The sequence below is a fragment of the Bacillus rossius genome, chromosome 3 (genome assembly GCF_032445375.1).
Source record: "Bacillus rossius redtenbacheri isolate Brsri chromosome 3, Brsri_v3, whole genome shotgun sequence".
Classification (NCBI taxonomy): Eukaryota; Metazoa; Arthropoda; class Insecta; order Phasmatodea; family Bacillidae; genus Bacillus; species Bacillus rossius.
The window spans coordinates 64,824,854-64,851,051 of NC_086332.1; the positions used below are offsets into that span (position 1 = coordinate 64,824,854).

Genomic DNA, 26,198 nt, shown 5'->3' on the forward strand with positions numbered 1-26,198 from the left:
TGGAGCCATCGGAGTAATTGAAGCTAGTTGGAGCAAAATATGATTGCAACCAGATGGAGAAATTGGGGTCATGGTAGCCAATTGTAGCAATTTGAGACATTGGAAACAGCTGGAGTCAAATATGGTTGGAAACCGTTGGATAAAATGTGCATGGAACTAGTTGGAATGATTGGACCCACTGAAGACTGTTAAACCCAATGAGGCAAATTGAGCTAGTTGGAGTCAAATTTGATTCTAACCAGTTGGAGCAATTAGAGACTGTTGGAGCCATTGGAGACTGTTGGAGCCAAAGTTGATTGTAACCAGTTGGGACAAATTGAGACCTTGTAGCCAATTGGCGCCACTGAAACCAGTTTGAGTCATTAGAGCAATTTGAGCTTGATGAAGCCAATGGGGGTAATTGTAGCTATTGAAGCCAGGAGTGGCTATTGGATCATGTTGGAGCCATTGGAGCCATTGGATCCAGTTGGAGCCATTCGAGCTAATTGAAGCCAAATTTGATTTGAACTAGTTGGAGCCAGTTGAATTTATTGACTCAATCGACGTCATTAAAACCATTTGGTTTCATTGGAGCTAGTTAAAGCAAGTTTCAAATTTAATTGATAAATATTCATAATTTATCTATATTTTTGTCCCTGTAAGTCATAGATTGTTTTGAACTATATTCTTGTAAAAAACTTATAGAATTTGTTAAGCACATTCCAGTACTATAGGCCTGGCCGTTCTGAAACTCTAGACCTATGTGCTCGACATTTACCATGTCTTGTCTGAAAGGTATGCCAAGTTTTGAAATAATGGCTTCATACGCTTAGCCTATATGCTTGTATTTGTTATTGTAGTCAAGAGGTGCACCGAATACAGCCTCCAATGTAGAAATAATGCCAGTAATATATTTATTCAATCTCGTATAGTCTTGTATAGTCATTGTTTTGTATGATTAGTATGCTCGTATAAAGGTAATGTGAAGAAAATGAATTTTAATAATTTATTTCATGCTTTTCTTACTTATAGCACACACCAAATATGAAACCAGGGAATAGATGAAATAATCGGTATAGTAATAATTAACAATATATATATTCCGAATTTTTTGGTTTCACAATTATTGATATTCAAGATGGCAGGCAATATGATATAGGTGGCTAACTGGTGCCTAGTAGAGGGACGTTTAATCTACTTTGGGAATTTTCATTATATTTAGTTAAATATATTAGCATTAAATATTTTTAAAGCTAAAGATGCCATTTTTTCTTTGACTAAGGCTTTAAAAAAACAAGCACAGGAGTCAAATAATCAATCAATATATATAATTTTTTAAAATATATATATTTTTTTTAGAATTTTTCTGAAATTTTTGGTTATTAATTACGAATTTTCAGTTAGCAGCCAAGATGACCAACACGATGGGGGACACAATGATAGCTGACTATCTGGCGATTGACACTACTATACACTAGGGAGTAAAACATATTGGTGGTAGAGCACTCTAGCAGACTATGTGTGCAATATGTGACACTAGCACTCCTACTAGCAAGCATTTAAATCAAAATATGGCAGCCCCCCATATGTGATGCTGTTTATACTCAATATTTAACCTTATTACAAGTTCTAATATGTGTTATTTTTATTATACATTATTTAATTCTTAGTCTCGTATACGTCTCGGTGGCTGTGTGGTCAAAGGCATCACTTTTCCATGCTAAAGATCTGACCTGTCGCTGTTCCTATCACATCGCTCCCAATGTATTTCGTATAAAACTCAAAATACATATGTCTATAAGAGTAATAGAAACACTGGTAGGTATTGGAACAATGACCTTATGTGAACGAGACAGAGCGACACTGACACACTCTAATAACAGAGAGCAGAAACGAATATGACGGCTTCCAGCACACGAAAACAAGATGGTGGCTTCCAGCAGACGAAAACAAGATGACGGCCTACAGTAGATGAAAACAAGATGGTGACCTCCAGCAAATGAATACGAGATGGTGACTTCAGCAGATGAACACAAGATGGTGGCACCTAGAAGATGAAAATAAAATGTCAGCCTCAAACATATGAAAAAAATTATGGTGGCCTCCAGGACAAAGAAACAAGGTAGAAGAATTCAATATCGCAGATTTTTCTAGAATCTAACTAGGCGGCAGGGGTCAAGGTAATTCTAGATGGTGCCCGGGTCAAGGTCAATGGTCAAAATAAAGGCCATCCAAGATGGCGGCCGTACACTCGCTTCTCAACCAGAACCCAGGGCCAGGACAGGCTATTGTGTACTACTTTCTTCTCTAATGTATATTGTCGGCTAGCGAACCTGCTATTATGCAGCCGAAGTTTGACGATCGAATTCAGACTCTCCCTGTAAATAGACATGAACTTTCATTTTTTGCAACTTTCAGCACGCTTAGCTATCATTTTAAGGATAAATAAACTTATTACTCGTTATTTAATTTGTACCTAAAAAATGGGGTGTGTCTGTGTCATGGACACGGCTGTGTGTTGTGCGTGAATATGTGTACGTAACAGGTAATATTTTCTATAAAAAATATAAAATACGATATTTTTTATTTTAACACCATATATATTTACTGTAACTATTTTACACTAATGTTTTATTTGCAATCGATAGATTTTGATGAGAGCTGGCGATTGAAACCCAAACGAACATCGTAGCTTCTCCGAGTCAAAAGTTATACTAAATGGAAATGACCTCAAAATGGCGGCACTTCTCCCTCCACCGCGCGTGATGCGCCTTAGTCCTCACTTAGCGTGACGAATTCTTTGATCCTTTAGCTATCCAGTGGTGTAATTAAATTTTGGATGGAGATGATAGATATGTAGCTGCAACACCAAACTGTAACCCCCGATTTTGTTATCATTCGTTTTTGGAATTGCCTTCCACTATGGAAGCAATTTTGAAGACATATTCACGTCAAAAAACACAAAAACAGCAGTGCCTCAAAATGGCCCAGAAGGAACTCACGCTGAATAGGCCGCTGAGCACTTGGGACACGACGACGGCGATAACGTTCCAATCGGCGGTGACTGGCAGGAGCATGTAGATGGCAGCGGACACGCCGTAGCATATGGTGAACATGTACTTGGGACTCCACAACTCGGACACGCGGCCGCCGATCAAGGTCGAGGCCAGCACGCCGTAGGTGGCGGCAGTGAGGATCTGGCTCTGGGTCACCTCGTCCCAGTCGAACTCGCCGGTCTGAAACCATATATTTGCGATAGCTAGAATGACGGACAATGAAGGGTGATGCGATAAGAAAGGGGAAGTGTTGAACTTCATGGGTGGAGGAAACGAGAGTATCTCGAGGAGAAAATCCACCGACTCACGAAAACTTCCGCTATGTTGAAGAGTACTAGTCCCCTCTTTCATTCAGTTAAGGAATTTCTTGCTTACTTTTAACCAGCATAATTATGTAAATATAAGTAGTATAGGATAGGGCATACTGGCACATGGCGCTGGCGCGTAGATTGTGATTGTCGGTCCGCCATATTGGATTGTGTCGTCACGGCGGCCATCTTGGATGGTTGTGACCTTGACCTTTGACCTTGACCTGGAATTTGGTCCTCAAAAATCGCCAAAATCCGCCAAAATTGGGCAAAAATTGCCCAAAATTCCTCAAAAATCGGCAAAATTTACATTTCTGTGAAAAAAATTCCGCCAAAAAATCTCAAAAAATTCCTCAATTCAAAAATTAGGATTTCGAAAATCCTCAAAAGTCGTTTTGCCTTAGAAAGAACCCAAATTACTTAAACAGGCTTAAGCATCCATGTCTACAGCCTCCGATAAGCCTCTTACGTCATCTAGGATTATGACAGCCATCTTGGATTATGTCGTCACCGTTGCAGTTTCCGTTACGTCCGCCATCTTGAAAATCTTTATTTATTATCCGATTTTAACGAAATTTTTTTAAAAAATTATAAAAAAATTCAAATAATAAAATTGTAATAAATTATTTATAAAAAATATACTTTTACGACACGGAGTTCGGAGTCCTCGGTTCGAACCCGGTGAGGCCAAAAAAAAATTAAAAATGGCGACCGATCCTCCTCCCGTGGTGACTTTTGGCAGACTGACTCCCACCACTTTTCTTAAAGCATATATATCGTCACCTAGTATGACGTCATGTCCGCCATCTTGTCTTCGATGCTGGAAGCCATCATCATCATTGTATCGTCGACGAGAGTGCGCTGACACCATGTTAGTTTAGTTCGTATCCGCTAGAGTGCAGTAATCATTTATTATTACTGTGACACCCGCCATCTTGAAATATGGCCGCCATCTTGAAAATCTGTAATTATTTAGCTAGAAATTCGGGAAAAGTTCCAAAATTCATTAAATAAATAACTCATTTACTTACATAATGATTCGATCCGCTCCAGTCCTTGGTTAGATCCCTGAATGATGCAAAACATTTAATTTTATATAAAAAATAATAATTTCAATAAACCATGTTCAAAATTCTTAAAGAGACTTTAAATCCTCTACTACCATCATCCTATCAGACACCAAGACCACCATATTGGAAATTCGTAATTGTAATGCTAGAGATTCGGGAAAAAGTTCAAAATTCATTAAATAAATTTGTAATCTATAAACTGATTGATTAGATCGACTAAGGTCCTTGGTTCGATCCCTGGCCGATACAAAACAACTTTAATTTTAAAAAAGTACCAGAAAAGTGTAAGGTTCGAGAAATAAAACACCTCAAAGTCTTTTACAAACATAATATTTATTACACAATTTCTATCCTACTACAGAATCACTTGCGAAAGCCAACAACAATCTTATAAACATTTAGCCCTGCATAGACGTGCAACGACTACTTCTTAGCTCCAAATGGCTCCCAAAGCTCCAACAGCCTCCAAATGCTTAACACAGCTCCAAATGGCTCCAAATGCTCCAAACGGCTCCAAATGCTCCAAATGTCTCCAGCAGCTCCAAATGCTTGACAGCTCCAAATGCTTCAAAAGGCTCCAAATGCTCCAACAGCTCCAAAAAAAAGGCTCCAAATGCTCCAAACGGCCTCCAAATGCTTGACAGCCTCCAAATGCTTAACACAGCTCTAAATGGCTCCAAATGCTCCAAACGGCCTCCAAATGCTTGACAGCTCCAAATGTCTCCAGCAGCTCCAAATGCTCCAACAGCTCCAAAAAAAGGCTCCAAATGCTCCAACAGCCTCCAAATGCTTAACACAGCTCCAAATGGCTCCAAATGCTTGACAGCTCCAAATGCATAACACAGCTCCAAATGGCTCCAAATGCTCCAAACGGCCTCCAAATGCTTGACAGCTCCAAATGTCTCCAGCAGCTCCAAATGCTCCAATAGCTCCAAAAAAAGGCTCCAAAAGCTCCAACAGCCTCCAAATGCCTAACACAGTTCCAAATGGCTCCAAATGCTCCAAACGGCCTCCAAATGCTTGACAGCTCCAAATGTTTCCAGCAGCTCCAAATGCTCCAAATGCTTGACAGCTCCAAATGCTTCAAAAGGCTCCAAATGCTCCAAATGCTCCAAACGGCCTCCAAATGGCTCCAACAGCTCCAACAGCTTCCAAATGCTTGACAGCTCCAAATGTTTCCAGCAGCTCCAAATGCTCCAAATGGCTCCAACAGCCTCCAAATGCTTAACACAGCTCTAAATGGCTCCAACAGCTCCAAAAGACTCCAAATGCTCCAAATGCTCCAAACGGCCTCCAAATGGCTCCAACAGCTCCAACAGCCTCCAAATGCTTGACAGCTCCAAATGTTTCCAGCAGCTCCAAATGCTCCAAATGGCTCCAACAGCCTCCAAATGCTTAACACAGCTCTAAATGGCTCCAACAGCTCCAAAAGACTCCAAATGCTTCAAAAGGCTCCAATTGCTCCAAGAGCTCCATCTTCAATTGGTTCCAACTGATTCCTATTACTTTTATCGAACTTGACATGATTACTAACATGTCTTTATCAGTATACATTTTGACTGGCAGTGGTAACGTTTTTTTACACCTTTAAGTTATAAGTTTTATTTAGAAATCAGATTTCGATAAATGATAGCTTCCATCTGGAAAGAAAATATATTAATTTATCTTCAAGTTTATACACATACATTTAATTTAATCCATTATTGTATGTAGCCAGCTTCCCTCAGTTCTTTGAGTATGAAGGATATTTCTTTAATGTTCGAATAGTTTCCTGCACAAAGCGATCCATGTAGTAGTCGTAGCCTGTTAACCAATATGTTAGGATCTTCCCATGAGGTATAATCAATCTCTTCTGCTGCCTTCATCATCCTTGCATGTTTAAAATAAATATTATCTCTGGTGTTTATCGTTTTAACACCAACCACAAGGTCACTTTCGTCATCTTGCCAGTGATTATCACAAGCTTGATCAGGATAATTTATTTTATTACGCCGTTTCCATCGTTTTGGTCTCAAACCACCATCACAGTCTTCGCTCTTGCATGCTTTTGGTGCTTCAGTACAGTACTCAATCATGTCAGCCTCAGATGTGTCACCACAATCTTCAATCATGCCAGCTTCTGATGTGTCACCACAGTCTTCAATCATGTCAGCACCACAAACTTGATCAGGATAATTTATTTTATTACGTCGTTTCCATCGTTTTGGTCTCAGACTGCCATCACAGTCTTCGATCTTGCCTGCTTTAGGTGTTTCAGTACAGTACTCAATCATGTCAGCCTCAGATGTGTCACCACAATCTTCAATCATGCCAGCCTCAGATGATTCATCAAAGTCTTCGACCTTGTAAGCTTCAGGTGGTTCTCCATCTTTCACATTTTCATGGAGACGACTAGATATTGGAGTAAATATATTTTCATTTCTAATGTGGTTACAACTTCCTTCGTTTGTTTTAAATTTTAAATTATTATCTTGATCTAGATCAGTAATTTTAGCATTAGCTTTTTCGCCTTCGTTCCTCTTCCGCGATGTTGTAGCCCAGTCTTCGTTATCTTTATTCATCTTAATTGTACAGGTCTTGTAATGTCTATCCAAGTAATATCTTCTACCAAAGGATTTCTGACACTGACTGCAATGAAATGGTTTTTGTCAAGGACCCAAATTACACTCGCTTCTCTCATGTCGTTTAGCATTCTTTCTCAAGGTAAACACCTTGCTACAGTATCTACAGTGATGACGTTTTGATACAGCAACAAATCCCGTTTCAGGATTCATATTAGTTATTGAGACTAATGCCAGATGCAAACTAAGAGTTTTAAATTAGATATATTACTTAAATAGAATTTTTTAATTATTTCATCAGCGAGAATTAATTTATCTCATTCAAAGGTACTTGTTGCAAGTAGTTCTGCTTTTCAACAACAGATGTCGCCACATGTTACTTGCAGGTAAATAATATTTAGTTCTTTTATGCGGGATGCGGGATGCTCACTAACGATCGCAAAAGAAGGATGGCTTCGCTAGACTCCAAGGAGAAGGAAGTTCGTCCATCCTGTTAGTGCTTCTTAGATTTCTCAGAGATTATTTGACTGAGTAATGATATTTTTTTTTTAAATTTCCACCTGATAAAAATATTACAAGTGTTGATTTATTGACAGAATTTCAATAATTAAATGCGACCTTGAATAAAAAATGACATGACTCATTAAGTAACAAATTCTTCATGCAGAGATCAATTCCTCATCAGTAACCAGAAGCACCCAGAGAAAACCATCAAAATATTGTCAAGAATAATCAGGAGCACACGGAGAAAACTACCATAATATTGTCAAGAATAAACGGGAGCACACGGAGAAAACCACCATAATATTGACAAGAATAATCAGGAGCACACGGAGAAAACCGCCGCAAGTTTTCTTTGATATCATAAAATTTCAGGAAAAAATAATAATAAAAAATAAAAATAAATAAATAAAAAATTAAAAAAAATAATAAAAAAATAAAATATAAAATAAAATACAAAAAATACATAAACAGTTTCTGCTATCTTGTGAACTTCTCATTGTTGAGCAAAGATATAGTTCTAGTACAAGCCAGAATCTGTTTATGTATTTTTTGTATTTTATTTTATATTTTATTTTTTTATTATTTTTTTTAATTTTTTATTAATTTATTTTTATTTTTTATTATTATTTTTTCCTGAAATTTTATGATATCAAAGAAAACTTGCGGCGGTTTTCTCCGTGTGCTCCTGATTATTCTTGTCAATATTATGGTGGTTTTCTCCGTGTGCTCCCGTTTATTCTTGACAATATTATGGTAGTTTTCTCCGTGTGCTCCTGATTATTCTTGACAATATTTTGATGGTTTTCTCTGGGTGCTTCTGGTTACTGATGAGGAATTGATCTCTGCATGAAGAATTTGTTACTTAATGAGTCATGTCATTTTTTATTCAAGGTCGCATTTAATTATTGAAATTCTGTCAATAAATCAGCACTTGTAATATTTTTATCAGGTGGAAATTTAAAAAAAAAAAATATCATTACTCAGTCAAATAATCTCTGAGAAATCTAAGAAGCACTAACAGGATGGACGAACTTCCTTCTCCTTGGAGTCTAGCGAAGCCATCCTTCTTTTGCGATCGTTAGTGAGCATCCCGCATCCCGCATAAAAGAACTAAATATTATTTACCTGCAAGTAACATGTGGCGACATCTGTTGTTGAAAAGCAGAACTACTTGCAACAAGTACCTTTGAATGAGATAAATTAATTCTCGCTGATGAAATAATTAAAAAATTCTATTTAAGTAATATATCTAATTTAAAACTCTTAGTTTGCATCTGGCATTAGTCTCAATAACTAATATGAATCCTGAAACGGGATTTGTTGCTGTATCAAAACGTCATCACTGTAGATACTGTAGCAAGGTGTTTACCTTGAGAAAGAATGCTAAACGACATGAGAGAAGCGAGTGTAATTTGGGTCCTTGTCAAAAACCATTTCATTGCAGTCAGTGTCAGAAATCCTTTGGTAGAAGATATTACTTGGATAGACATTACAAGACCTGTACAATTAAGATGAATAAAGATAACGAAGACTGGGCTACAACATCGCGGAAGAGGAACGAAGGCGAAAAAGCTAATGCTAAAATTACTGATCTAGATCAAGATAATAATTTAAAATTTAAAACAAACGAAGGAAGTTGTAACCACATTAGAAATGAAAATATATTTACTCCAATATCTAGTCGTCTCCATGAAAATGTGAAAGATGGAGAACCACCTGAAGCTTACAAGGTCGAAGACTTTGATGAATCATCTGAGGCTGGCATGATTGAAGATTGTGGTGACACATCTGAGGCTGACATGATTGAGTACTGTACTGAAACACCTAAAGCAGGCAAGATCGAAGACTGTGATGGCAGTCTGAGACCAAAACGATGGAAACGACGTAATAAAATAAATTATCCTGATCAAGTTTGTGGTGCTGACATGATTGAAGACTGTGGTGACACATCAGAAGCTGGCATGATTGAAGATTGTGGTGACACATCTGAGGCTGACATGATTGAGTACTGTACTGAAGCACCAAAAGCATGCAAGAGCGAAGACTGTGATGGTGGTTTGAGACCAAAACGATGGAAACGGCGTAATAAAATAAATTATCCTGATCAAGCTTGTGATAATCACTGGCAAGATGACGAAAGTGACCTTGTGGTTGGTGTTAAAACGATAAACACCAGAGATAATATTTATTTTAAACATGCAAGGATGATGAAGGCAGCAGAAGAGATTGATTATACCTCATGGGAAGATCCTAACATATTGGTTAACAGGCTACGACTACTACATGGATCGCTTTGTGCAGGAAACTATTCGAACATTAAAGAAATATCCTTCATACTCAAAGAACTGAGGGAAGCTGGCTACATACAATAATGGATTAAATTAAATGTATGTGTATAAACTTGAAGATAAATTAATATATTTTCTTTCCAGATGGAAGCTATCATTTATCGAAATCTGATTTCTAAATAAAACTTATAACTTAAAGGTGTAAAAAAACGTTACCACTGCCAGTCAAAATGTATACTGATAAAGACATGTTAGTAATCATGTCAAGTTCGATAAAAGTAATAGGAATCAGTTGGAACCAATTGAAGATGGAGCTCTTGGAGCAATTGGAGCCTTTTGAAGCATTTGGAGTCTTTTGGAGCTGTTGGAGCCATTTAGAGCTGTGTTAAGCATTTGGAGGCTGTTGGAGCCATTTGGAGCATTTGGAGCTGCTGGAAACATTTGGAGCTGTCAAGCATTTGGAGGCTGTTGGAGCTGTTGGAGCCATTTGGAGGCCGTTTGGAGCATTTGGAGCATTTGGAGTCTTTTGGAGCTGTTGGAGCCATTTAGAGCTGTGTTAAGCATTTGGAGGCTGTTGGAGCCATTTGGAGCATTTGGAGCTGCTGGAAACATTTGGAGCTGTCAAGCATTTGGAGGCTGTTGGAGCTGTTGGAGCCATTTGGAGGCCGTTTGGAGCATTTGGAGCATTTGGAGCCTTTTGAAGCATTTGGAGCTGTCAAGCATTTGGAGCATTTGGAGCTGCTGGAAACATTTGGAGCTGTCAAGCATTTGGAGGCCGTTTGGAGCATTTGGAGCCATTTGGAACTGTGTTAGGCATTTGGAGGCTGTTGGAGCTTTTGGAGCCTTTTTTTGGAGCTATTGGAGCATTTGGAGCTGCTGGAGACATTTGGAGCTGTCAAGCATTTGGAGGCCGTTTGGAGCATTTGGAGCCATTTGGAGCTGTGTTATGCATTTGGAGCTGTCAAGCATTTGGAGCCATTTGGAGCTGTGTTAAGCATTTGGAGGCTGTTGGAGCATTTGGAGCCTTTTTTTGGAGCTGTTGGAGCATTTGGAGCTGCTGGAGACATTTGGAGCTGTCAAGCATTTGGAGGCCGTTTGGAGCATTTGGAGCCATTTAGAGCTGTGTTAAGCATTTGGAGGCTGTCAAGCATTTGGAGGCCGTTTGGAGCATTTGGAGCCATTTGGAGCTGTGTTAAGCATTTGGAGGCTATTGGAGCATTTGGAGCCTTTTTTTTGGAGCTGTTGGAGCATTTGGAGCCTTTTGAAGCATTTGGAGCTGTCAAGCATTTGGAGCTGCTGGAGACATTTGGAGCATTTGGAGCCGTTTGGAGCATTTGGAGCCATTTGGAGCTGTGTTAAGCATTTGGAGGCTGTTGGAGCTTTGGGAGCCATTTGGAGCTAAGAAGTAGTCGTTACACGTCTATGCAGGGCTAAATGTTTATAAGATTGTTGTTGGCTTTCGCAAGTGATTCTGTAGTAGGATAGAAATTGTGTAATAAATATTATGTTTGTAAAAGACTTTGAGGTGTTTTATTTCTCGAACCTTACACTTTTCTGGTACTTTTTTAAAATTAAAGTTGTTTTGTATCGGCCAGGGATCGAACCAAGGACCTTAGTCGATCTAATCAATCAGTTTTTATAGATTACAAATTTATTTAATGAATTTTGAACTTTTTCCCGAATATCTAGCATTACAATTACGAATTTCCAATATGGTGGTCTTGGTGTCTGATAGGATGATGGTAGTAGAGGATTTAAAGTCTCTTTAAGAATTTTGAACATGGTTTATTGAAATTATTATTTTTTATATAAAATTAAATGTTTTGCATCATTCAGGGATCGAACCAAGGACTGGAGCGGATCGAATCATTATGTAAGTAAATGAGTGATTTATTTAATGAATTTTGGAACTTTTCCCGAATTTCTAGCTAAATAATTACGGATTTTCAAGATGGCGGCCATATTTCAAGATGGCGGGTGTCACAGTAATAATAAATGATTACTGCACTCTAGCGGATACGAACTAAACTAACATGGTGTCAGCGCACTCTCGTCGACGATACAATGATGATGATGGCTTCCAGCATCGAAGACAAGATGGCGGACATGACGTCATACTAGGTGACGATATATATGCTTTAAGAAAAGTGGTGGGAGTCAGTCTGCCAAAAGTCACCACGGGAGGAGGATCGGTCGCCATTTTTAATTTTTTTTTGGCCTCACCGGGTTCGAACCGAGGACTCCGAACTCCGTGTCGTAAAAGTATATTTTTTATAAATAATTTATTACAATTTTATTATTTGAATTTTTTTATAATTTTTTAAAAAAATTTCGTTAAAATCGGATAATAAATAAAGATTTTCAAGATGGCGGACGTAACGGAAACTGCAACGGTGACGACATAATCCAAGATGGCTGTCATAATCCTAGATGACGTAAGAGGCTTATCGGAGGCTGTAGACATGGATGCTTAAGCCTGTTTAAGTAATTTGGGTTCTTTCTAAGGCAAAACGACTTTTGAGGATTTTCGAAATCCTAATTTTTGAATTGAGGAATTTTTTGAGATTTTTTGGCGGAATTTTTTTCACAGAAATGTAAATTTTGCCGATTTTTGAGGAATTTTGGGCAATTTTTGCCCAATTTTGGCGGATTTTGGCGATTTTTGAGGACCAAATTCCAGGTCAAGGTCAAAGGTCAAGGTCACAACCATCTAAGATGGCCGCCGTGATGTCACAATCCAATATGGCGGACCGACAATCACAATCTACGCGCCAGCGCCATGTGCCAGTATGCCCTATCCTATACTACTAATATATTTTATTCTTTTAAATTAATTTTTTATGACAATTAACTACGTTTCCGTTACCTGAGACAACCTTTCACTCGTGTTCTACCTTTATTTGATGCACGGCATTTTTTTAGATCTGAAGGACACCATCTGGTGCCCAATAATCTCACATTAATTTTACCATTACTACAAACCTCAACAGCACTCAGAATCAAATTCCACCCATTCGAAGGGCAGTGATACAACAATCTTAGCGGTAGCTTTAAGAACCGAAATACAACATCCTGTTTTCAAAAGGATTTTTTAGGCCAGTATAATTATCTAGTATGTGATTTAAATTTTTGTCTTTGTTAAAACATAGTATATAATTTTAATGTAACACATCATGTTAATAGTGACTAGCTGCTTCAAATAGTTCACTTTGTGAAGTCATTGACATTTATTATTAAATCTATTTTTGTGAATGTCAAAAGGCACTATGTTTTGGACTTTGTATGTCTTTTAGTGTGTGACGAGGACTTATTTTCAATAATATGACAAAATTTTCTTTGGGATAAAATTGTTAAAACCAGTACCGATTATTCTGGTACCTATCTTTCCCCTTCAGTATGATTGGTCACGAAGAGTGGACTCACCGACGAGTAACAAGAAAACTATTCCAATGTAGAGGATGCTTAATTAAATTGGAGCGAGGAGATAGAGTGGTAAGACACTGGAGTTAAAATCACTATTCATTTGTTTTGGTTTCAGTTATCCTTGGTTTGATGATATCGCCAAGAGGAAATGCTATGTATATCCCTTATTAAGAGCCATAATGTATTCCTCACCCGATATTCGGATTTGCGGCCTATGTTTACACCGCTATTGACCTCACTAACAGAAATGTGTTTGGGACTAAACATCAAACCAAGGATAAACCACAATCTCGTCATTCACTTAGAGCGCGGCCAGTGTTTCTCACCACGACGCCGGCGGACGGGGCTTGCTGCTCGGTCTGTGGGGCGGGGCAGGTGTCTTCCTCCACGGAGCCACCTCCCCCGCCACTGCTGTTCCTCCGCACCATCACGGTCAGCGAAATGGGCAGCGACGATCGCAGGATCACGTTCAGGAAAGTACCCAGCATCAGAACCCCCACGAACACAAACCTGGCGGGGATGTAGCAGCCATGCTCTGGAACAACATGCAGCATGTTACGAACACAAACTGGCAGGGATGTAGCAGCCATGCCCTGGAACAACATGCAGCATGTTACTAACACAACCTGGTGGGGATGTAGCAGCCATGCCCTGGAACAACATGCAGCATGTTACGAACACAAACTGGCAGGGATGTAGCACCCTCGCCCTGAAAAAAACACTTGGCATACTTTCGACATAATCCATGGCAGGAAGAAGCATCCCTGACATTGCACAATAATGCAGTACAATGTCATGACACGTGGTAACTATGCCATAAATTAACATGGAGCATGCTGTAATGACACAACGATGATGGATTTAGATCCCTGACTCTGGAACAGTACGCGCCATGCTGTCACGAACACAAACCATGGCTGGCGGTAAGGGGGGTGGACCCTGGCCCTAGAACAACGCAAAGCACAATATAAAGACACAAACCTGTCGGGTGCATAGTTTCCCGTCATGGAACAACTAGTTGAATGGTTTCACGAACACAAACATGGCCGAGACATAACACCCGTGCCCTGGAACAACACATCATGGCTCTAACACTCAAAACTGGTGGGGATGTTGCAATCCTTCTCAGTGAAACGGACGCTCTGTTTCGAACTACCCGCGCCGGGATGTGACGTCAGTCGGAGCGCGCAGCAGCGCATGCGCACTAGGGCGGTGGTAGCGATCTGGGTGGTGAGTCGGTAAATGATCGCCGAGGGGTAGACCTACTGGTGGACTTGAAGGAGTATGGTGGTGGAACTCGTTCGGAAGGTACGGGCTGGAGGAACATTCCACAGGAATGCACGCCGGAGCTCGCCCTAGACATACCAGCATTGTGAGGTCACCAGCACGTGCCTAAGGTGGATCGTCGTATCCGGAATAAAATCTGGATAAACGGTTAACACATTGTGTGTTGTTTCACGCCCATGAGAGAGCCGGCTTCCAAGGACTCCAAAGAAGCACCTGGTTCGCTGCCGCGTCTGCACAGTGCCGAGAAAACAGTCCGATGGTGTTCGCCGGACTGCGGTGACGTCGTCAGGAGGCAAGAAACGGCCACAACTTACCAAAAGTTAGGTCGCCCTGAAGATTTCATATTGTTGAAGGTCAGATCCAACTAATAAACACAGGCTTCGAACGATTAAGAACTGTGTGCGAAATAATCTCGGAATATGAACCAAAATATTCTTTTGTTCTTTGGGGGAAAATATAAAGCAAATTCTTTAATTAAGGGCCTTCATGTTGTATTGCAATACTTTGATAGTAAAATCAGAGGCCATCTTAAATTTTGATCTTAATAATTTTCATTGCTTCAAGCTCTGTACAATTTTTAGTATCTCTGGCAGGCCTTAATCTGTAAAATGTATTAGGGCAATTTTGTTAGGGCTATTAGGGCTTAAAGTATGTGCGCTACTTTGCTCTGTCCGAGCAGAGCGGGGGGATGAGAATATGAATGATCAGTATGTTTAATGAAAAGGATTACACAGGCCAACAAATTAAAAAAATTGGTGCTTAGGATTTTGGTACTGATTTTAAGCTTTATTTGGGGCGCTGAATCTAAATATGAAATAAGTTTTTTTCTATAAGCTCTACTTTTTAAGATAAGTGTGAAAGCCACTTTGTCACAGGGATACCTTAGCCTGGGAATCCCCACCTTGTCACTGGGATACCCCAGGATGTAAATTCCATCCTTCATTTCAACGTTTCAACTAAATTTGAGGACAGTTTGTGAGTTTTAGACGTCCAGGATAGATCGAAGTTGATAAAAAATTATATCCAGTAGAATAAGTTATGTAAATCTTTCTGATGTGTTTTGCTACATATGTGGAGAATGCACATTATAAGATAACAGAAAGACTGTTAGTGACGTTTTAAAGAGAGCTTATCATGGGTACTGTGGTGTTAAGCTCAGTGATCAGGATAATCTTGGGCACCGCATTAGGTTTGTAAAGACTTGTAAAGAACATTTACGCCATTGGAATAGCGGGGGGGGGGGGGGGGGGGGGAAAGTTCAAATTCGGCGTGCCAATGGTTTGGAGAGCACCAAAAAACCACATAGATGACTGTTATTTCTGTCTAGTAAATATTAATAAAATCAATCGAAACAACAGTAGCAAGTGAACTTATCCTGAATTAGTCTGAAAGACGCCCAGTTCCTCACTCAGAGGAAGTACCGAGTAAGGAAAAGATTAAATCAGGAATATTTATCGGCTCACAAATAAGAACATTCATTAAGGACCAAGACTTTGTCAATTCCATGAATGAGGCTGAGCGAAAATCTGGGACTTCATTTGTTGCAGTGGTCTTTCTGGGCCAACTAAAAGCAGAAAACCATGTTGAACTGGTAAACGATATGCTTAAAAATATCAAATCCCTTGGGTGCAACTTGAGTATTAAGGTGCACTCTTTACACAGCCCCCTAGACCGTTTTCCTGAATATTTAGCAGACAGCAGTGAGGAGCTAAGTGAAAGATTTCATCAAGATATTAAAATTATGAAGGACCGCTGTCAAGAAAGATGGGATACACACATGATGGTAGATTATTGCTGGAGTTTAAAAACGGACTGTTCCAAGATATATTCAAGAATATCACGAAAAAGAAGCTTCCGAAGTATTTAACCCATAACTAGTTGGTTCCATCGACAACTTGGTACTATCTTTGTATGTATAATATTATTATATAGTAATAATATTTGCATAATATAATCATATTTGTGTAATTTAATAATAAGAATTTCATGTTTAATTTTTAGATTTCAACCATGGATTTAACATAACATAACATAAAAAGTACATTTCACTAAAATGTTATATCTTAGAAATTTAACCTCCTGGGCAACAACTAATTCCATATTTGAATTCATGGCACCAAATTCATATGAAATCGGTTCGAAATACCCCGGCACTAAAACTATTGTTGGCCTGGGTTCTTGTAAAGTACCAGTCGGGGAGGTTTGGTGTAAAAGTGTGTCGCTTGCATGTTTCTTAATGCTAAACATGTTCGCATAAACCGCGTGGATGCAGAAACTGAGTAAAACGACGGAAGGAATCGAGTCGTACGGGCCAAGGTGCGGAAGCTTGTTTGCCGGGATTAAGATAAAGACCAGTCAAGCACAGGCAGCTTAGGAGAGTTGGTTCCAGTGACTGCATTCATTCACAGTAGAGTCATACCGCTAATTGACAAAATACCCGGTTTAAAGAGCATTGTCGTGGATCACGTGATTGAATTTTTAACTGAGTTAAATAAAATGTTAAAGTGGGAAATAGGTACCCGGATAATGTGGTGCGCAGGTATGATTAGCTCAGTTATGAGACTCATGGAAAACACAACATTAACATGATCTTAAAAAATGTCTTACACTAAAACAGAAGAGAAAAATATTTTCTTAAATAAAACAGTATACACCTTCTCAGAAATATATGCAAACCATAGTTAAAATAAGTTGTACATCAACAGACTTGATATGTTTAGCTCGACCGTGGTATGAGTCCCAATGAGAAAAGTCCTCTCAAATATACAAAACTGCTTTAAATCATAATGCTTAGTTATTTTACGTCAAGAAATACCGTTGGAAAATGAGTTTTATTCATATTCACTCTACTCAGTTTCAGCTCACCTTTTGTAGTCTTTTGATTGAGTTTCTTTTCTTCAACTGCCATAACTAGGCAGTGTGTGGTCGGTTCAGGGAGTCAGAAAAGCACTGTGATGCGGCACGTCTTAGTTTCATATTTATTAAGTAAATTCAAGATCAATGCTTTACGCGTCACATGCTGATAAGATAGCAAAATGTTCATGAAGCCAAGATCCCTCGACCAAGTTAAGCCACCATGTCTCTGGCAGATTCAGGTGGAGAAAACATATTGACGGATCATATGTGTTGGCGGTGATGGATTACCGATAATTTTACGCACATGCTATTTATACTTTCATAGAGTTGTGACAAAAAATATTTATCTGAAACAGCGTGTTAGTTACACGTAAGTTAAATACAACGTAGTTACGTTGCTTCATATTCCTTACTTTTAGTGACACGCTTAACTTCCTAACACTCGTGGATGTAGCATTCTGAGTCACTTTGTTTTGCTATAAAAGTGATATCGGAACGGCAAAGGAAAGGCCCAAAGCCACTTAGTTTTTTTTTCTAGTTCTTATAAATCAATTTATGTGCAGGAATTTGCACGAGAAGCATATTAGGTTCCGTATACTCTACACTATAAAGGGACAATTTAATATGTACATTCGCCGAGTATCCTAGCTACTCGATGAAGTTCATGGCAAATGCTTAATTCTCATGTGGCGAATAAGCCGAATATATGGTTGTGTTTAAAACTCTGAAAACCTATCAACATTTTGGGTTAACATTGGCGACTAAAACCGATCCTGTTGGCGCAATGGTAAATCATTGGAGACACATTCAATAGGACCCGGCTTCGAATCCCGGTCTTCCGGCTACACACGTTTCTGCTGTGACCTTCAGGTCAAAAGGGTATGGTATTTTTTAGTTTTATTTGTAAGAAATTTGGCCGTAAGCATTTTATTACAAATAATTTTTTTTAAAATGTATAATAGTTATTTTTTAAAACTACTTGTATACATTTAGTTGTTTGAATTGTAAATTTTACTTTTGAAAAAGGCGAGTTAAGTAAATAAGTAGGGGAACTGTGCCTAATATCGCACCCATTTTGAAAATACTGATTTATGTTGAGACAAATTTCCTAAAAAAATAAGTAACCACGGTTTTGCACATTAGGGTTATTACTGCAAAACATGTTATGTTGGACATAGTATTATTTTTATTAATTCGCAATTTATAACAGAGAAAGAAAATTGATGCACTTTCGTCATTTGAAAAACAGTGTTCCTAATATCGCACTAGTGTGCGATATTAGGAACACCATTTTTTTAAACTAATATATCTGGCACATCTTCCATTAACAAGAATAACTAACACATGGTTCAGTTTACATCGTTCTTATGCTGGTATATTGCAAAAGAAGAGTTTCTAATTAAAACTAAATTTTAAATGTGCATTTTCAAACTAGAACAATGAAATCAATACGAGTCACGTAAATCTTCAAAAAATTTGTAGCATTTCCCATCCAAACAAAAATCACATATGAATGAAGTGTAGTCATCTGTTCCTGAACACTCTTCATGACACCAAATGCGACAATTTGTACAGATAACCCATTTCCCCCCCCCCCCCCCCCTGCCTGTCTTGTAAATACAACTGGTTGCAGTAAGGACACACATAATCTTCATCATCACTATCTTCTTCATCTGTGGAAACTGTCAGATGTTCAGCCATCTCTTCTTCACTTGATTCTGAAGACAGTGATATCTTCGTCTTCCGTTTATTTTGTTTGTTGCTCTTGTTTTCCGTAACAGATTCCTTCTTGCTAAGAGTTTTGCGTGTCTCACAACTTCTTTTTTTCTCTCGTGCAATATTCTTCTTGTAGCCCATGTACAGCTGTTTTGTCCTTCCCTTCATAGATATGTTTTTCACATAATCGGATAGCTTGTTTTTGTAATGCTAACTTGTCAGTACGGCAGCAGGGCAGGTTGGTTGACCTCTCCCTTTTGATGTTTTTGTTTGGTTGGATTTCAGAGAAGGCACAGGTGAAATGTCAGCAGGACCTACTAGAATCCCTGATGCCATGCTAGTGCTTGGCTGAGATGATGAACAGATGTCACTAGGACTTTTATGAAGCTCTTGTTGGATAGACCTACTTGCTGTTGATAGGCCTAACGACTGATTTCCTTTGTTTTGTAGTGGCGGTGTCGCATGAGGTTTGTTTACTTGATCGTCATATAGAGGGCTACTGTTGAGCTCGCTAACAAACTCATGTTGACCGAAAATGTTGCAGTTGCAAGGGAACAAACCAGTTTTCTTGAAACCACTTGTAGCTGTTGCAACAGTAGCTGCCTTGTTTTAAGCTTCTCCCAGAAGTCTTCCAACTTGATAGTGAGTTAACACTCTGCCTACATTTTGCTTGAGCCAAGTTTTTATTGCTTGAGCAAAGTAAGTTTTCAGGGGCAACATAAATGCAGCATCAAGGGGCTGCATTTTGTGTGTGCAGTGGGGGGCAAACACACAATGTGCACACTAATTTTCACGAGCAAGCTCCAGCAGTTGAAGATTTCTGGTATGGGAATAATGTCCATCAAGCACCAATATGACAGGATCATCTTTGTTAGGCTTCACAATGGCCAAGAACTGCTGTTAGAACCACTGAAGGAAACTGTCAATTTTTATCCAACCAGATTTATGACACACAGTTATAGAACCATTTGGAGTGCCATCAAGCAGTTATGGTTTCATGTTGACTCTAGGAAAGACTAGACGTGGTGGGGCATAGTGACCCGAGGCATTTATACACGTAACTACAGTTACCAAGGAACCTCTTTCGGCAGAAGATACTGCTCCGACCTGATGTTTCCCCTTTACTGAAACCACCCTACTAACTTTGTGCTGCACAACAGTGAGACCTGTTTCATCATAGTTGTAAAGCCTATTTGGGGAATGTTTAATAACATCCATCAATGGCTCAAAGATGTCAAAAAATAGGTTAACATTTTCTTGTGTGAACCCTCTTATTCTTCCCAGTGATGTTGCTTGGGGTTTTCTGAGGCTAAGTTGTGGATGTCTCTTCATGAATGAACGTAGCCATTTCCATCCCGCTGCTTCTTCTCCCTTAGAAAAAGGATGACATTTACCATTCTTTTCTGCCAGTTCCAAAGCCATTCGTTTAATGTATTTAGCTGCTAAGCCATAAAACCTAACCTCCATTTCCAATGTGTACCTTACTGTAAGCTACACATCACAGTTCATTCACTCAGATAGCATTACAGGCAGCCTGCTTGCATTAGTGCATGTGTGACTAAACAGTTTCTAGCAAGCGTGCCTTGAAAAGCCTACAGCAGGCATGAATATAGAAACCAAATACTTTTAGATTATTAAAATATTTAATTGTTTTATCGGCCTAACTTTTGTGGTAATCGTACCTGGACGATGATGTCGTTTGGCGGGTTTTTTTCGGGAATTCAACGTTATCCCACCTTTAATTTCGTTCTCATGATATTATTCATCTGCTTTCAAATCCGCACTGTTCAGAGCCACCAAAATCTCTACTAACTTGACTTTAGGTATAGTATGCTTGGTTATAATGAACACACACTAAAAATATCAAAGAAATAAACCATTTTATAAACCCTAAACGAAACTGTTTTGTTTCTTACTAATTAGAAAAATTAAAACGCCATAACACATTAAGTGATTTACAGTATCCTACATTTCGATACTTTATTCTTCATAAAAATGTGATGAAAATAGAAATTAGTGAATTTTAATCAATGCTAACAATTTTAAACTGTTTTTGTTTCAACCAATGTATCGTTTACTATTTTCAAACTACACAAAAGTAATTTCAATAGTTAGGTATTTTTCTAATTATATAACATATTTTGTTTTATATACTATGTAAATAACATGCCACATACAATAATGTATGATATCTAACTAGATAATGGTGTAATGCAGGTTGCATTGTATTTTATTAAGCTGCTAGTCGTAGAAAATTTAAGATATTCCTAATATCGCACCATGCGATATTAGGACTACTTCAATGTGCGGTATTCGGCAAATGCAAGAAAAACAAAAGGCGGCCATTGTTACAAAAAACGTAACTTCAATTAAAATAACCACTCGTACTAGCAACACTTTGGTATTATGACACGTTATTTATATAGTCAAATTGTAAAAACCACATACTTTTTTTGTTGAAACAAATCGAAGAAGTGACCCCTTACAAATATTTAGCTCACAGTAAAAATTTCATTCTCTCCTAGCACACGCAAATCTTTGTGAGGACGCTATATTCTTCCACCGACACGATACTTTGCCCGTAGCAACGATTTGTGCTTATTGCCGCTAGATTGAAGCACATTCCGGCCGAGATACCATGGGGTGCGGAATTAGGAAGCGGTGCGGTATTAGGCACAGTTCCCCTATATATTTACAGTTGTAATTAATCTATTTACTGTTTCCCAAAGAATGTTGTCGTTAGATTCCGTTTTATGTTAGGTTTTGACTGTGATGGGGATTGAACTATCTGTGTACTATTGTGTAATATGCGCGTGTTTCCCGGGTAGTGTCTATTGGCGGCGCTAGTGTGTGGTGCGAGGAACCAACGCGTCCAGCTGACCAGAAGCGGTGTACATAAAGGGACTGGTTTGAATGTAGGCGCATTTGAATTAATAATTTATGTTCAGAATTGATAATAATAATAATAATTTTTTTCAGGATGTTTACAACTGTAATAATCATGTTATAAGACACTATTTTAAGGTCTTAGAAAAATCAACAAAAAGTAAATTTGAATAAATGTTAAAAGTAATTATAATTATCGATCATATACATATCCAAGCCGGGTAGTAGCAATCTGGCAAGAGCGGGCGTCGTCCGCTCTGTTCTGCAATCCAAGCAGGAGGCAGAGTACAGAGATATCTGTAGTCCACCGCTAGCTCGTGTGACTTTGCACCCGATAGTTTGCCTCTGGCGATACTTTGTTTCTCGAACAAATTAATTTATTGACTTTTTTTTTTGTCTTGCAGCTGGATTTTCAATAATAAAAATGTTCAACTATTATCGCGGCAGCGAAAATTTTTCTGATAGGCAGTAAAAAATTTAAAGTATTTTATTTTTGCACGAGTTTAAAATCAGGCTTAGGAAAGTAAAATAAAATAGTGACACAAGAAGTCAAGGACTACTGTTTAAGTGGACTTTTTTTTAAAACTTGGATAGACTGGCGCATTTTATACTGCGCGTCTGATGAGGCGTCAGCGCGCGTTTATGCTGGAGTATTTAATTCAACAGCTTTTGGTTCATGTAAGCTTGTGTGGGCGTTGAATACTGCGCACAAGTCATAGATTTCTGGAGCGTGTAAATAGTTTGATACAACGATCAGGACGAGAAAGCATATAGGCCCTACCTACGCAGTGCGGGGCGAGTTGGCTCGCTTCATTCTGTGACCGCCCAGTAAACATTCTGCTACTTCACTGAAAAAGGAAAATAAAAAAAACTATATTTAGGTTTTTTTTGGCAGTCTTCTGAAATGAACTGTCATAATTTTGTTTTAAATGGATTTTGTGTATTTACGTCTTTATTATGATCATATTAAATAAGACGTAGCACCAAGTAAAACTGTCCGTTTTTAAGAATATTATGTAATATCTTTGTATAATTATAATTTTTAGGGAATTTATTAAATAACAAGTTTTTTGGTTCATTTGTAGAGCGTATGGTTTAGCATTTGTTTTGTAATCAGAATAAAAAATTATATTCTGACAAGGTTTTCCTAGTAACAGCCATTAATGTTTGGTTTTTTTGCAGTTAATAAATATTTGTTATGCTGCGTTAAATTCTGTTATTGAGATTCTGGTGTATCCAACCTTATAATTTTTGTCTACAGTAAAGAAATAGTAAGGAATTAAAATTATATCTAGAATTTTTTTTATCGAAAATCGATTTTCTGGGCTTGAATTTTTGGGGAGCTCCAGCAATGGTGTTGCCAGTTAAATATTGGAGACACCTCAATGTTTTCCATGTTTTCCGAAATCTCTTCAGTTAAATTCTAAAGACGATTTCCTGTCATTTGCCATGGCCGATAATTCTCCCTAATTTACTTAGGTATTGTCGGGAGTTTCCGTATTCCATAAGTGCTTTTAGAAGCCTATGGAATCGTTAAGAAACCAAATTCCATAAAATAACAAACTTAAAATTATTGCAAATATTTTTTTTGGATGACAGGATTGGGAAAAAATTGCGGGGGAGGGGGGGTTTGTTTGTCCATGTGAGAATTTTATTTAATGAAGGATTTGTCTACGATACAATAAAAATTTAATAAAAAACTAAAAACTATTAATATAAAGAAAATGATTAGTTAAAAATAGGGACTTTGGGTACGGACAGCTGCTGTTTGAAGTGCGAGACAATTACCGGTCATCTTTAATATTTTAGAGCATAATATTAAAATTTCACTTTCATTTTACACAAAATTACAAGAAATTTTTTTTTCTTAAAATTAAAGTCTTTCCTTTATGGGCCGGCGGGGTGGGGAGTGGATCCCATTTCTTCTTTTGAAAGGAAAATTTATCTTTTTTCTGAAAAAATTTCTAATGTGTCATTTACCTCAGAGAAGAATCTTTTACTTTACAGTGGTTTAAACCCCCAAAATTACCAAACATTTAAGCTACTGAGTCAGAATTCTCGACTTGACTTGATCTTATCTGCATAATATTATTTAAATCATTTACAATTTTTAATAACAAGGTATTTCATAGTTTTATTTAGGGCACCGTTTAAAATGCAGCAAGTGTGAAAAATATTTTACTTGTGAAAAGTAGAATCAAAACTACTTTAAAAAATTAAATATATCATTTATTAAAAAAATATTTGAAAGCGGCAAATTTACCTAAAAATTTACCTCAATTAATACCACCAAGCTATATATTACTCCCACCAATTCGACATCATAGCAGCTATATTGATCGTCGTATAGGATTCTTCTTTCGTCTGTAAGTGTATCTTGTGCCGATCGCCACCTTGCTTCGCTTGATTTAAGCGTCAGTTATCATAGAGTCCACTATCTTGACGGCCATTTTTGTCATCATCTTCATAAACCAAAAAATTTCAACTATTGAAAGAAATACAAAAACGTCAAAAAAATTATAATTGAGAACATGAATTGATTCCTAAAACATAAAAAAGTAATAAGTTGTTTTAATTATTTTATTAAAATTTTAATCGGTTTCTTTTAGCTTGCATATCAAAAGTCTACATCGTGAGTTAAGCACTAATTAAAAGCAAAAATGTGAATTTTTAGCGTTCTTTTGTATTTCTCTTTCAAAGTTTATATTTACTATCCTCATTACGAACGAATATTCTATACAGGGTAACTCCCCGATTTATTATTTAAAATATCATTAGTCAAATGTTCTATGCTGGTTTCAGCTTTCTAACAAGATAATAATGGTTTCGATTCTTGTTGTTCCAGGATATCTCTACTCATATTACACAACTTACAGTTCAGTCATTGCAGGCTGCAAATGATGAAGCCAGGTAATTAACAGTTTTGGTAGTTTAAATATGGAGTAAAGTTCACTATCTTCATGCGCCTGTGAAAACAATCATTTCACACTACGATAAGATTAAACAGGCAAGTGGAACGTATTTATGTTGGAATTCAGAGTATATTATTAGTATATTTATGTTGAAATAATTTAGGAAATGCAAAATTTCGCCTTGTTTTCCATGATGAAACAGATTCGGCGAGTTTATTCCTGGACATAGTATCAAAAGTTTTCTGTTGTCTTGTATAAAACATGATTTTTAGTGGTTTTTGACATTGATTACATTACTTACAAATTCCTTTGTATTCATCATTGTTTTCTATTCGTTTGTTGAAGTAACTTATAGAGCTTTAAATCCTTTCTTTCTGCACTTACCCGCATACCTATCCTACACTTACAAGCATCTTTGGAAGGGTTTTGAAGTGTACGGTATTGCCAAGGGCGTATCCAAAGGGTTGAAGAGGGAAGGGGGGTCAGCTACCTCATTCTGAACTGGAAAAAATATAAAACTCTGATCAAAAAAGTTATCAAATATATTTTGTTAAGTAAATGATTTTTTGCTGTTTTTTTAATGTTTTATGATTTTATGGACCTACCTCCTCATAAAAGAGATCACATTCCAAAAAAAATGCTATCCTTCTGTTTTTTTTAGCAGGATACAGCATTCAAATTAGACCATGATTGCTATTTTCCCAATATGATGGTGCCGATGGCAAAGCTACAAGACAGAAAGTAAATTATATTATAATGGCAACTCCTAAAAATCTGCGAAGCTTTTATAATAAGACACTTATGATTGGACTAATTCGTTAAATCGTATTATACGTTAACCTCATACAAATCTCCATCATCTCCACATAGGCCTACTTTATTTCCCCAACCATCAAGGAAAATCAAGGAAAGATATTATTACATATTCAACTTAATTTCTAGAACGACCACCACCCATCAGGCAAACCCATTCTCCGTGATTTGGGTAATTTAGTTAAATACGCAAAATAGTCGACATCATATCAGTTAAATCTGAAAAATTATTGAACTCCGTGAGTGAATAGGAATCATAGGAAAGGTGAATTAGCTCTGTTACTCCTGTTTACCCTACCAAACACAATTCGTTAATGATCCATTATCATCTCATCACACCCCATAGTTTCTAAGGACCCCGATTCAATAAATCATTTATGATTTTATAGCTAAATTATTTCACGCCAAGTCAATATTATTTTGTATTCAAGTAAACGTATTTATTACAGGTGCAATATTATCTCTTAACTTTCGACCACATACTAAGTTATAAAGATCACGTTGCGGCCCAGACACTTAATCCAGCTTACATTATCTTT

General features: G+C 37.7%; 2 protein-coding genes across 5 annotated transcripts in view; one reads left to right on the forward strand and one right to left on the reverse strand.

The window, feature by feature from the left end:
• Positions 1–26,198, reverse strand: part of LOC134530816 (sialin-like) — a 46,695-nt gene that overhangs the window by 17,910 nt on the left and 2,587 nt on the right. Inside the window, exons 1-3 of one of the 2 annotated variants that reach the window (XM_063366046.1) lie at positions 17,342–17,430; positions 13,516–13,724; positions 2,982–3,215 (exon numbers count right to left, since the gene is read on the reverse strand). In XM_063366046.1, coding sequence (XP_063222116.1) covers positions 2,982–3,215; positions 13,516–13,724; positions 17,342–17,384 — 486 coding nt within the window. In that variant the 5' untranslated portion in view covers positions 17,385–17,430. Of the gene's footprint in view, positions 1–2,981; positions 3,216–13,515; positions 13,725–17,341; positions 17,431–26,198 lie in introns of those variants that run through there. The other variant, XM_063366047.1, reaches the window with a different exon arrangement.
• LOC134530818 (sulfotransferase 1C4-like) overlaps positions 1–26,198 on the forward strand; it is a 116,007-nt gene that overhangs the window by 15,386 nt on the left and 74,423 nt on the right. The window contains exon 1 of one of the 3 annotated variants that reach the window (XM_063366059.1): positions 24,825–24,844. The exons of the other annotated variants lie outside the window; for them this stretch is intronic. The gene's annotated coding sequence lies outside the window, so the exon portion shown is untranslated. Of the gene's footprint in view, positions 1–24,824; positions 24,845–26,198 lie in introns of those variants that run through there. 3 annotated transcript variants of the gene reach the window in all.